Raw genomic sequence first — 14,372 nt, 5'->3', positions numbered from 1 at the left:
GTTCGTGCTTATTCCGGTACTTTAAGATTTCAATACGATTGATTACTTAACAGCAGTACCAATTTTTCATAACTCTTACAACAAAGTTATTCAATAAGAAAGCCACTTTTGAACATGATTGAATAACTTTGTTTACATTTTTGAGGAAGTGTCCGGCATGTATTTTAAGGTGTATAAAAAATATAGTTATATAACTTATTTTTATAATTTTTTTTTTCTGAATAAAAGTTGAATGTTTTAATTTTTATTCAGAAAAACAAAATTATAAAAAAAATTACATAACTATACTTTATATGTACCTTAAAATGCGTGTCAGACACTCTCTAAAAAATGTAAACAATTGAAAGGGACGGAGGGAGTAATAAAGTATAAGATTATGTTCATACTTATTTCGACACTTTAAGATTTCAATATCACTGGTTACTTAACAACACTATCAATTTTTCATAATTCTCGAATGAGCGAAATTTTTTTTCATAATTCTCGAATGAGCGAAAATCGAATCAAGACAACGCGGATGAACTCTTACAACAAAGTTATCCAATCATGTTGAAAAGTGACTTTCTTATTGAATCATAAAGGTAGGTTCTAAAGAGGAGTGAAAAATGAGTTATGCTTGTGATGTGATATGAGGGATGAGCTAAGATGTCTTGTGTAAATGTCAACGTTATTAGCAGGATTTTGTGGAATGTTACCAATCTATATCTCTATTTGTTTGACTAATTTGTATTCTGAGAGCTGTAAGATATCATATAAAATGTGAAATCTAAACAATGAGACATTGTGCATGTTATGTATTTAACATGTTCACTGTTTTCTTATTATTCCCCTGCCCCTCATTGGTAAATTGAGATTAAATTATTTAAGCTTATTCAGTCAGATGTATTTGGAAAATTTTACTTTTATATTAGAAACAAAATAAGCACTAAGCTAAAAGTTTTAAACTTATATTCTTCTTGAATAAAAAAGAATCCCGTCTAGAGCAAGTTATCGTAATTACGAATTATATCAGTACGATTTTGATGTAAATATATGAAAGTGTCTTTTTTCTTTGTTATATGATAGGGAAATGTTATTTGCAGAGCCATTTTTCATTTCCAGAGCAAATGAGGCGTAAAATGACAAAACTGACCCCCTGAATACACATAAATAACTCTTGAAACAAATCAATACAAGGATAATTTGGGCTTTTCACTATCTTTTGCTCTGAAAATAAAAAGGAAGTGATCTTGAAATAACATTTTCATATATGATATGTTATCAATAATCTTGTTATCAATAATCTTGCATATGTGATGCTATTTATATATAAGATTAGTCGAGATACGTATAAGCTGACCGTATAAGCTGACCGGACAAAATAGAACGGAAGTGTAAACATGTGTGCACATAGAATACAAGTTTGGAGCAGAGAAAATGGGGTTGAATGTTTCACAAGCAAATGCATTCAACTTCTTTGGGGTATTTTTTCCTTAATGTATGGCTGAATTCAGGACTAGTTGGTTTAATTTTACGCCTATCTTTCACTAATATTGAAATGTACACTAGACCAGAAGTCAATATAACATTAATACGAAGGACTTTGCACATATAAAATGCAGATTTTAGAGTAGAGCATTGACTTGTACACTTTTTCAAGGTCAAGTAAATGTAGAATAAAAAGATTGTCAAAGAATTCGATTCTAAGCTGAATTCAGATTGAAGATTTCGTGGGTATCCCTTGGATTTTGTTCAAACTAATTATCGATATCGATAGACTCCGCTTGGTATTGCTGCTATAGACAGCTACAGCAGTTTTTTACTGAAAAGCTGTCAAAAGGTGTTTGATAAATTATAAAAGCTGATGCCTGGAAAAGCGCTATTCCCGTGCTTTTAAAAAAAGCTGTTTTCAGCTTTTGCAGAAAGTAGGTATCAGTTTCACCATTAAACCTTCTCAAAAATATTATTTTTATATATTATATCTCAAAATATGCATAAATTTGAAAAAAATTAACAAACAGTCCTTTAATTTTCATGACAACACTTTTTCCCCAGCACTTTTTTCTCACAGTACAGCAGTTTTCAACAATATTCCCAGACATCATCTTAGTTTGGTTGACATTTGTTTGGAAATCTCGTCTCTACCAACTATCAAAATTATCGAAATTTTAGTGTATAATTTTAAAATAATATGAAATAACTTGATTCGGCCAAACATTATTCGTTCCCCTAAACTATATTTTTGGTTACACCCCTGATATTTTCATTTTCAATGCTCTTACAAAAAATTTACATTTCTCCATTTCTCTTCTTATGGACTCATGGAGAACATAGGAGCATAAGGATGCATGGAGCACACAGAATAAATTTGGGCTATGTACTTCAAATTTGGGCCTTATAAGGCCCAGAAAGGTTGATTCTTTTAAAGTTTGTATAACTTACATGAAAAACCAGTTGGAGTACAAGACATTCAAACTTGAACCAGACATTATAACATTTGGGCCGTAACCTCCAATAAGAAAATAAGTTGTAGTTGTCCATGATTTTGGATTGACGTTGGATCTGGGTCAGAGTTCAGTCCAAACAACAATGTCTTGGTTGCATGACTAAAGTCTTTAGGCCTCATTTGTTAATAAAGGAATGAAGCGGATTGAACTGAATGAGTCGTTAATGAGTCGTTATTATATCATTCAGGCTGTTTGTATAAAATATATTTTCCTGGATGAATCCATATTTCCTCTGGACGAGTCGGCAAAAAAAATCTACCTGAACCATCCATATAAATGATGTTGCTCTGGCCTCTGCCTTGCTACATTATCATATTATTATATATTATAATTACTAGTTTAAAACCCGTGCCATACACGGTTGTTTTATATATTTTTTATTTTATCATTTTTATATTTCGTCTATTATAATATAGTATAAGTAATTATTATTTAATTATTTTTATTATAATATTAAATTAGTAGCTAAAAATTATTTTATTACATATCACATTTTTTTACTCAAAAATACACGTACTCTTTCATTAAAATTGACATTTTGACAATTTTAAGTTACATGATCGCATCAAATTAACTGTTAAATTTTATAGAAATTATATATTAAACAAATAAATATATGTTAAGTTATAGTACAATATAATTAAATAACAAAAAATGTGCAAATTCTATCATTCGGGAATTTGAAAATTACTCTAACAAACACCCGTTAGTCGTCCAGCATCAGATTAGTCATTGATTCAGAATTTTAATCATTCAGATAATACTGTTCAGATTTAACAAATGAGCCAGTGTTCTAGTGTGTTTCTTATAAATATTATAAAATATTAACTCTTAGTTATTTAAGATATTATTTTGAATTTCAATTCCAACAATGATCCTTATATTCCTTCCTTATTATTATTATATTAATAAATTTGAAAAGAAATGGACAAAATGTGGAACAAATAGAGAGAGAAATGTAAAAAGAAAAGAGATAAATGAATTTTTTATTGCTAAAAATGTTATAAGAGCGTCTCCAACAGCTTCTTAGTTCATTTCCTAAATTTAATATAAAATATTGGATCTTACTAATTTAAGACATCAATGATTATTCTCAACTCCAACAATATTCCCTATATTCATTCCTTATACAGTATTTAATCATTAAAAAGTAACATTATTACTAAAATAAAGAAAGAGAAAGTGTTTCTTTCAAATATATATTATAAGATAAAAGTTAGAAGAGGAGAAAGGTTAGTTAAAGACAAGGAATGGAAAAAAGATTTTAGTGGATATTAGAGCAAGTCCAACGGTCTCTTAACAGATTCCTTATAAATATTATAAAATATTAACTCTTAGTGATTTAAGACATAATTTTGAATTTCAACTCCAACAATATTCCTTATTTTCAATCCTTATTATTATAATAATAATAAATTTGAATGAGATATGAAAGGAAAAGAAAGAAAAGAACTAAAAAGAAGAGAGAGAAATCAAATTTTTATTGATAAAAATGATACAAGGGATGACTTGTGATTCCTTAAAGATAAGGTATGAGAGAAGTGTCTTAGTAATATAAGGAACCACTAAGACACTGTTGGAGTGCAATTTTATGTCATCTTTCTTATATTTGGACTTAAGAGCGTGTTTAAGTGGGCTGTTGGACTTGCTCTTAGTGATTTAAAGAATCACTAGGATACTGTTGGAGTAGTTTTTTTCTCCATATTACTTATATTTGATTTTAAGACTCCTAATAGCTAAGCTGTTGAAGTTGCTCAAAGGGAGCACTAGAAGTTTTAAAGATAAATAATGAAGCTCATGTCTTAGTGATATAAAGAAGTACTAAGTCACTGTTGGAGTGATATTTTTTTGTTAAAATTCTTATAATTGAACTTAAGAGCTGATATAAAGGAGCTGTTGGACTTGCTCTAAGGCCTTGCTCCCGTGTTTTTCAAAGAGATGAGTAAGTTATCATAAGATAAAAGTACTTTTATTTTATTTTTGGATTGAAAATTTTCGAGTGAATGTATGCCAAACTTGTATTTATTACCGCTTACTTTAGTTCCTTTCTAAAACTTGGGAGCATGACTATAAGTGAAATTGAAGCTAATTTATTTACCATACACTTCGTTTTCTTCTTTTTTAAAACTCGGGAGGAAGGGATAAGGCAAAAGTTGATAAATACTCTCTCCGTCCCTAAAAACGTTTTCTATTTGTGTGAGACACGTTTGTCAATGTATATTTTTGATTGCTAATATCTTTAATTTCGTATTAGTATTAAATATATAAACTTTATTATATTAAAGTACTCATAAATATGAATTCAACAAGATCACTCATGGTTACTCATGACTATATTTGATCTTATAAATTAGACGTAAATTATAATCAATCGCTTACTATAAATAGTGTCAGAATTAAAAATAGGAAACGTATAATGAGACGGATGGAGTATAATAGAGAGGGGATTCACAGGACAGGACGTGAGTGATTTAAATATTTGTCGCCACATTCGGTTCTGAGCTGATCCCAATTTAAAGATTTTGCCAACACTTCACATGTCTCCTCAGTACTGCTGTTTATTCCTACTTGTCCGGTACGAAGCACGGGCTCGAAATTAAAAAATAATAGTATCATATTATTATTTGCATAAAAGTGAAACTCATAATTCGTGGAAAATATAAATCTAAATATAATATATAAAATGCTGTTAAAATATGTAGTTACAAAAATCGAAGTTAAGTGTAACTCTAAAATTTCACCGTATAGTTCTAGTTATGCATGCACCTAATTATTTACTTATATAAATCTGACATGTTAACTTACTAATATGATTTAATTATTTACTTATATAAATCTGACATGTTAACTTACTAATATGATTATTTTAAAGTAAACCGACGTTTGGATGTTTAACAACAAATAAAAATTGAAGGGAAATAAAATATACAGAGAGTATAAATAAATTTTTGTTAGTTGAGATTTTATTACATAAAATTTTAAAAAAAGTTGTATAAATTTATAGTGGGTACCAATATTTAGGACTTAAATATGGTTTCCTTATTAGTATAGATAGTTAATAACCCGTGCTAAACACGGGTCCGAGATTAAAAATATCGAATTAAAATTTGTAGAGAATTATTCATAATACGGGAGAAACACGAATTTAAATTAATATATTAATATCAATATTAAATTGGTACTTGGAAAAAATAGTTATGTGGTTAAAAATAATCGAATCAGTTATGAAATTTTTCACTATAATTCTAATTTTGCATTGTTTTACTTGATATAGAAATCTAACATATTAGTTTTATTTTGTGAAATGAATTGTATCTTTATCTTATGAACCAAATATCTGTTCTTTATATAATTTAATATTAATTAATATATTTGATAATTATCTTATAATTAGTCTTTTCAATATAGTTTATTTAATATTACTTAATTATCGATAAAAAATAATTTACAAATTAAAAGTAAATAGATGTTATTAAACTTAATTTAATATAACTTAATATAATCTAAATTCAGCCCATAAATTTATTACAGTTAAAATAAGTTTTTCAATTTAAAGTAAATAAGCGTTGTGATGAACAATAACAAATACAATCGTTAAATCAATAATTTTCAGTTTAAAAATTAATAAATGTTACTAAAGGCATTTGTTATTACTTAATTATTTTTAAAATTATAGAAAATAAAACCGAGAATAGAAGTCAATTCGTGTTAATAATTTACTTTGTAGTTAGTAGTTTTTCAAAATAAAAGTAAATATATGTTATTTTACTTAATTTAACATAACTTAATAACTTTTTAATATAGGTTATTAATAAATAAAATTTACGAAGAATATAAGTCAATTCGTGTTAGTAGTTTACTTAGTAGTTTGTAGTTTTTCTAAAATAAAAAATAAATATAAGTTATTTTAATTAATTTAACGTAACTTAATAAATTTAAAATATAATTTACAAATTGTTTAAAAAATATTTTTATTTTATAAATTAAGTAGACAATTTGATGAATACTAACAAAAAAAATAAAATTTATAAAAAATAGAAGTCAATTTATGTTAAAAACAAAATTTATTGACAATAGAAGTCAACTTATGTCAGGTAAGTACCAAAATGGTATTTCGGTACTTTTAACACCAAATTATACATAGTTTCGCTTATTAATAAAGAGTATAGATATAGATACTCCAGATAACACAATCCTCTTGCTCCCGCAAAAACAATTTTTTTTTATCGTTTTTCACAAAAACTGTTTCTAAAATTAACTGATAATAATTTATTTTATTTTTTTCACTCATACACCCAACATATTCTCGATAATGAGTAATATTTTTTGCAAATATTCATAAAATATTTTAGACAAGTTTCGAAACCTCGATATCACGTAAAAAGCGTAACAACCAAAACAAGACGCCTTCTCAATAGGCCCGGAACATATCCATTTCCTCCCGACCTCACAAAATCAGTCCATTTCAATCAGGCATGGAGATTCATGTTCATAAATATAATACTCCTACATATAAAATCATTAAAAATATAAAATTACGCATGTATTGTATAGGATACACATAAGCAGCTCAAATGTATTGACCTCACCTCATAAAACCATCAATCAAGAATAGCCAACAAAAAGCATGGCCACAATACTTTCTAGCTCCTTCTTCTTCACTTGTTCTTGAAAATTATGGAGGCCCATCGACGTCTCTCTATTCTCACTTGTCATTTACAACCTCTCTCCTCTCCCAACTCTATCATTTCTCTCTCTAATTCTCATTCTTCTTCTTCTTCTTCTTCTAATGATGTTATTAATAAAGATAGCTCTTCTTGTGTTTTCTGCAAGATTATTAATGGAGACTCTCCTGCTTTCAAGGTAATCTTTTCTTTCCATTTTGTCATTTGGGTTGTTTCTCTTTTGTGTTTTTGATGCTAAAAATCACAACTTTTTCTTGGGTTGCTGTTCTTTTGTTGTTCTAATGCTAAAAATCACAGCTTTTTCTTGATTCTTTTCTTGGGTTGCTTTTCTTTTGTGTTTTTAGTGCTAAAAATCACAACTTTTTCTTGGGTTGCTGTTCTTTTGTTGTTCTAATGCTAAAAATCACAGTTTTTTCTTGATTCTTTTCTTGGGTTGCTTTTCTTTTGTGTTTTTAGTGCTAAAAATCACAGCTTTTCTTGATTGTTATCTTGGGTTTTTGTAATTTGTGGCCATTTTATCGAAATGTTGTGAAAAACAATTTTAAAATATTTGTGGGTATTTGATTTTTTTTTTTTTTTGGAGCTAGGATTAGATAAGTATCAAATGTTGCAGCTGGTTCTGTTATTACCACCATTGTAAAAGATTCAAACTTTATAAAGAATTTAAGAGGTAATAAAGAATTGTTAGCTATTATTAACATTAGGGATTAACAAGAGTGAATAACTCTGGTTTAGTTTTAATTCTTTGCATACTATTGCTTATATTCGAAATAATCTCTGGTTAATTAGTAGCAAGTGTAGACTTTGATTTTGAATACACAGTATTTATATGCCTATAACTAGCATTAAGTAAGTGATATTTGGATTGTAAGCTATTAGAGAGAATACAGTTGGTTTCACTTGAGTTGTTAGGAAAAGGTGTTTTATGTTTTTAAGTAAATTAGAGGTTTTCTATACGTTATTCGGTAGGATTAGTTTGGTCGAAGTGGTGAACTTTTAAAGTTGGTAAGATTAGAATTATGGACAAGATTAGGATTATGGACTTCTTCAAATTTGTGGGAACAAGTTTATTGAGCTTATACAAAATTGAGCAAATAATATAGCTCTTGAAACTGTCTGTCTCTCATTAGCAATCTTGACATTTGAAAAGTGATCATTACACACAACAAAAAAGCATGAGCTAACTTTAGTACAAAATTTCATTTTAGAGTTTTATGTTCCTCCATTCAAATTTCTCGTTGACATCAAAAAACAAAATATTTAAACAGGCTTCTGTTGTGGTATTTATATGCACTCTTTATTTACTCCCTCTTCCCAGATCCCTTAAATTTTTTATGGCCACAGATTTATGAAGATGATGTCTGCCTCTGCATTTTGGATGTAAACCCACTCAGTCTTGGGTAAGGTATTATCATGTTGAATACAGAATAGTTATGTATTTATTGTTTTGGTGTAAAATTATATGTTCCATTTGGTAGGCTTTAAAAATTCAAAACTAACACTAGGGATTTATCTACCATGATTTCCAAAAGTATGACCTACAATGTTGTGATAGATGCATTTTTCCTTTCCCTGTTATTAAATGGCAACCAAATTGATTGGATGCTTAATAATTTTGCACATACTATCAACATTCAATTCGGTTATTCTTATAGAGGCATTTCGTGGCTTGACTCTTTTTATTTATAAATGGCCTTGTGGCTGCCAGGCTGCATGATGTTCTTTTCTGTAGTACTTATGCATAAATTTTCCGGGCTGCCGTGGTAGTGGTTCAGCCAAATTCGAGTTACTGAAGTAATAGATCCTAGGCTTCCATTTATTTGCTGTTCCATTTTATTAAAGTGCTGAGTGATCACATGACCAAGTAGCAATAGATTAGAGGGTCCCTAGCTATTACTATTGATTTTACAATGGCATCCTCAATCACTAAATTTATTAAACAGGTGAACTAAAATTGATATTGTTTAGAACTCGGGTTAAGGGACAACCTTTTGGTAATTTGATTGTTCAACTTTTGTTTATTTACCATTTTATTGTATGTGAACCATATCTCTTTAATTTTGTTTAAAGTTCTAACCGTCATTAATTTATCAGGCACTCTCTTATTATTCCAAAAGGTCATTTTTCTTGCCTGGAAGCAACTCCACCATCTGTAAGTTTTATTACTGAACATGATTTTTTTTTTATAATTTGGAGTATCCTACTTTCACAGAATTCCCAGGGTTTAACAAGCAATTGATATTTTGCGACAAAGGATTACCCACTGATAATGAAAATTATTTAGCAATGGCTTGAGAAATAAATCTGTTGGCCACCTTTAACAAGCTAGTTTTCATTTATCATAACAATGAGTAGCAGCTGATCATGTCTTCCTTGAGATTGTTGTTCTAATATTTGAGCATTCTTTTTCTCTGCTTCTTTTATGTAGCTAGGGTTGTAATCTAATTGAGCCAAATACAGTCACACTTGGGCAAATACAGTCACGCTCGATCCTGATCTTGACCAAAATGTTCGGGCTCAGGCTTGAACTTTACCAAGCCATTAACTTTTAAGCCCGACTTTACAACAGTTCAAAATGTTTGAACTCAGCTCGAAAGCCCGAGCAACTGTATTAGATATTGAGCAAAGCTCAAATATGATAGGCCCGAGTTCAACTACATTATATATGTATAATATTGTTAATCAATTATATAAGAGTATATTTGTAGCTTGTTAATAGTAATTATAGAAAATTAGCTCGATTAGGCTTGCGAGCCTCATGAGTTGAGTAATTCGAAGCACGCGTTAGGATCAATAAGGTATTCAAATAGTTTAAGCTTGTCTTCGACTCTTTTACTGTCTAGTCGAATTCTAATATTTTACAAGCTGAGCTTGAAAGGCTCGCAAATATTGTTTCATTTAAACCCCTATATGGAGCAACCTTGAATCCACGGACTTCACTGGATAAACTTACGTAAATTGCAATTGAATTTGTTTTCTAGTTAGAACATTGTCTTCACTGAGTTGTACTCTTGACGACACAGTTCGTTAGTGCATGTATTATAATCTAGTAAGATCTAGCTGATTGAGTTGCATTGTTTTCTTTTACAATAATGGACCAGAATTTCAGAACACAGCATGAAACACATTACTTGGAAGGCTAACCTGATTTTGCTTGTTTTCATTCCCTGGATAAACTTACGTAAATTGCAATTGAATTTGTTTTCTAGTTAGAACATTGTCTTCACTGAGTTGTACTCTTGATGACACAGTTCGTTAGTGCATGTATTATAATCTAGTAAGATCTAGCTGATTGAGTTACATTGTTTTCTTTTACAATAATGGACCAGAATTTCAGAACACAGCATGAAACACATTACTTGGAAGGCTAACCTGATTTTGCTTGTTTTCATTCCCTGGATAAACTTACGTAAATTGCAATTGAATTTGTTTTCTAGTTAGAACATTGTCTTCACTGAGTTGTACTCTTGACGACACAGTTCGTTAGTGCATGTATTATAATCTAGTAAGATCTAGCTGATTGAGTTACATTGTTTTCTTTTACAATAATGGACCAGAATTTCAGAACACAGCATGAAACACATTACTTGGAAGGCTAACCTGATTTTGCTTGTTTTCATTCCCTTCACTTTGTCGATAAGAATTTGTCTCTTCATCAAACCAAACAATTTCCTTGTACATGTTTGCCTATTTTTGATCTCTCAATTTAACGGTGCAGGTAATTGGTGCTATGTGTTCAAAGGTACCAGTAATTAGCAATGCAGTCATGAAAGCAACTGGTTGCGGTATGCATCTTATTTTTTGATGATGTTCTGGTCAGTCAACCTGCTGTGTAATTTAAGACATCCTATCTCATCCCCTTCATTGTGGGAGAGACATTTTTTCTATTTATAATTCGTAGTGAAATGGCACATGCTAGATACCAGTTTATTAGAATGACTTGATGTAATGAAAATTGTCCTAGCTGCGGTTGATGATATATACGTCTGACATTGTTGGATTATATATGATTTAGCATATCGAATGTCCAAGTTGAGATCAGGCTTGAGGCGCCGTTTTGTTTTTTTTTTGTCTAAATGTACTTGTAAGTTGCCCAAAAAATGTCCTTCGCTATATAAAATGAACAGCATCAACACCCTATATATACACAATGCTGGACCTGTGAAGATAGAAGGCTTACAACACATTTTTTTCATATTTTCAATTCATGCTATACTCACATTATACTTTTCCAGTCACTAACGTTGTAAACCTATTTTAATATGTAACTATGCACAATATTTGTTCTGCAATTTTATTTTAAAGTTACGTTTCATTCATACTAAAATTGTTCATCGTTATGATTCTTCTGAATGTCAAATAGGGAAGGATGCCAGCTACAACAATCCTTTTAAATCCGTATATAGTACATTACTGTATAACCTTGTATTATGATAATTAGAATCACCTTCCTTGTTTAGCCAAGTCACTTCACGTTTAGAATAATTTCTGACTGGGTCTTATTATTATGCTTTGTTGATAATGAGCTTTAAATTCCCTTGTTAAAATAAACTCTGAATTTGCAGATTCATTTAATTTGTTGGTCAACAATGGTGCCGCTGCTGGCCAAGTTATATATCATGTAAGTTCATATAAATCAGTAATTTCGTTTAAAAGTTTTTAAATCTTCTAGACATTGGTCTACTCAAGTGGAATTTTCTTCAGAAACTAACATTCTTGATATTATTTTGCAATATGGCACGTTCAGACCCACATCCATATAATTCCCCGAAATGCACGGGATTGCTTATGGGCTTCTGAGGTAAATATTTTATCTGTCACATTTATTCAACATGCAAACCAACAAGGCTAGAAATATGTATAACCAGAGAGACTTTATTTGCAAATTACAGAGTTTGCAAAGACAGCCCTTGAAGTGTAGTAAAGAAGCTTCAAATCTCGTTGAGTGCATTCGAGAGAAATTGTCATCCTTGGAAAACTATAGAGCCGACAGCAGCGATCAAGTATCGACTAGCCTGATTGGGAACTTGCGGGAACATTGATCCCTCCAAACTGTGTGGTGTGGACATATAACAGCAATTTCATTCTTTGATCACCCCTATTGTAAAACTTGTGGGAATGAGTTGTACATATTGTCAATGAGTTTACTATCATGTTGTTTTGATTATCAAATTTTCAGAATGTATTTTATATGTTTAGTTTCTTAGTTGATTGAGAAAATGCAGTAAAAGTATTGTTAGGGAGGGAGACCGAGTCATACAAGTTTATCTGTATTTTACATTTGACATTAATATTTTTACCAGGTAAAACAGTTTGTTGTCTGTATTTACGAGTGAAATATATTTAATCATACACGGTCTTTTGTTTATTTATTAAAAAGTCCCGTTACCTCTGTTTTTAATATTTATATAAAAGATGTGGTTTGTGGGTATCGAACCTCTTACCAATACACAATATTGTCACGAGTGCCGTAAGTGTGTTAAATGAATATTTTATTTAACTGATAGTTAGTTGATATTTGTACAATTAATTTTAATTAATTAAATTTCATATATATAATTAGGTATAGTAGATAAATGGATTATTATCTTATTTATTAATCATTTTTTAGTTTGAAAATATATCTCATATATTTTTAACATATTTTTTTATTATAAAAGTAATTAAAATGTACATATATAATTTTTTTAAAAAAAATTGAATATAGAATCAGTTATATATAAATAATCTATATTGGTATTACATATTTAGATAAGTTCGAATTATAATGAGACAATACATTTTAGAACTTAGCCCATTATTTAAAAAATACTCGAAATTTGACTACATAACCTGGCCGAAAAACATCGTCACATTTTACGTTTAGTAAATTTAAATTACAAGCTCGGCGAGAATATCTTACCAATAATGTGAAAATTTTTAATATCTTATGTTAATATAAATTAATGTGTTTGAGGTCTTTATAGGATCAAGTCAATTGATTATTTATATTAAAATAACGCATTATTATTTTTGGAATTTGTCCAATTTTTAAGAATATTTGAAATTTGAAATGAGATCTCACTAGATTTGTTAAAACTACGATTATATATTAAATCGATTTATTTTTCATTTTTCACTTAAAAAAAACTAACTTTTTAAAAAGAATTCTTTCAGATCAACAATATTCATTGATCAAGATAATATTGTACAAATATTTTGAATTATTCAAATAAAAGTTATATTTATACTCTATTGTAAAATTTGATTCGATGCATTTTATATTATTTAAGGAAAAAACATATATTATTCAATAATTTGAAGGAATTAACCAGTTCAACTCATATTTATAAAAGTTTATTGAACTGAAAATTTTTAATTTTAGAAGAATAGTATAAAATGTTATCAAATTATTATATGAAGAAATATTAGAGTCATAATGAAAGAAACTTAAAATGGTTTAAATAATAATATAAATACAATTTTTTTTCGAATTCTTGAAAAAAATCATGAATATTAATGATAAGTCTTAAAAATATATAATTCATTTTATGTTACAACCATGATTGATACCCGATTGCGTAAAAAATAAATATGGATGGTTTGTCAGTGATAATGCGAATACCATATATAAATTATAGCAATTTATTTTTTACACAATTTTAATTTTTGAATAATTATAAATACATGTTATTTAAGTAATTAATTATCTCACTAGATGTTAATAATGATTATACATGTACATAAATCAGATATTTAGCATATAAATAATTGAAACCATCATAATTTGCCAAAAGATGTAACATACAATAATTTACATGCTAACACACACATAACTTAATCTTACTTTGTTAACAGTATTGTAAACAAAAAACTAACATTTTCCCATATATACGTTGAATTTCAAAAACTAATATTTTTCATTAAAATCGACTTTAATATTAACAATAATGTAAATTTTATATTATTATATATTATGATTGCAAGTCATTCTGACTTCAATTATAAATTTTTTATCTTTTTAAATTGAGTAAGTTAATTGTAAGTTAGTAGTTAACTCAGTAATAATATAAAACAGTACATATAGTTTATTTAAATAAAATTCAAGATTTTGGTCTAACTCTGTATTCAATATATATGTTCATTTGTAGCTTTTTATTTGTAAAAATACTAACGGCATTCTACAGATTAAGTTTAATCGTTTCGTTTTAAACGTACACTT

General features: G+C 28.7%; 1 protein-coding gene across 1 annotated transcript; it reads left to right on the top strand.

Annotated features, from left to right (window-relative positions):
- Positions 1 to 6,973: 6,973 nt before the first annotated feature.
- LOC141673040 (adenylylsulfatase HINT3) lies at positions 6,974 to 12,525 on the top strand. The gene is made up of 7 exons (XM_074479771.1): positions 6,974 to 7,349; positions 8,516 to 8,571; positions 9,266 to 9,323; positions 10,890 to 10,956; positions 11,737 to 11,792; positions 11,919 to 11,972; positions 12,064 to 12,525. The coding sequence occupies exons 1-7, from the start codon at positions 7,164 to 7,166 to the stop codon at positions 12,211 to 12,213; spliced, it is 627 nt and encodes a 208-aa protein (XP_074335872.1). The 5' UTR covers positions 6,974 to 7,163; the 3' UTR covers positions 12,214 to 12,525.
- The last annotated feature ends 1,847 nt before the right edge of the window (positions 12,526 to 14,372 follow it).

This window comes from Apium graveolens, chromosome 7 (genome assembly GCF_009905375.1).
Source record: "Apium graveolens cultivar Ventura chromosome 7, ASM990537v1, whole genome shotgun sequence".
In the NCBI taxonomy this organism is placed as follows: domain Eukaryota; kingdom Viridiplantae; phylum Streptophyta; class Magnoliopsida; order Apiales; family Apiaceae; genus Apium; species Apium graveolens.
The sequence above is the reverse complement of the archived record's forward strand: the minus strand, read 5'-3'. Positions and strand labels throughout refer to the sequence as shown.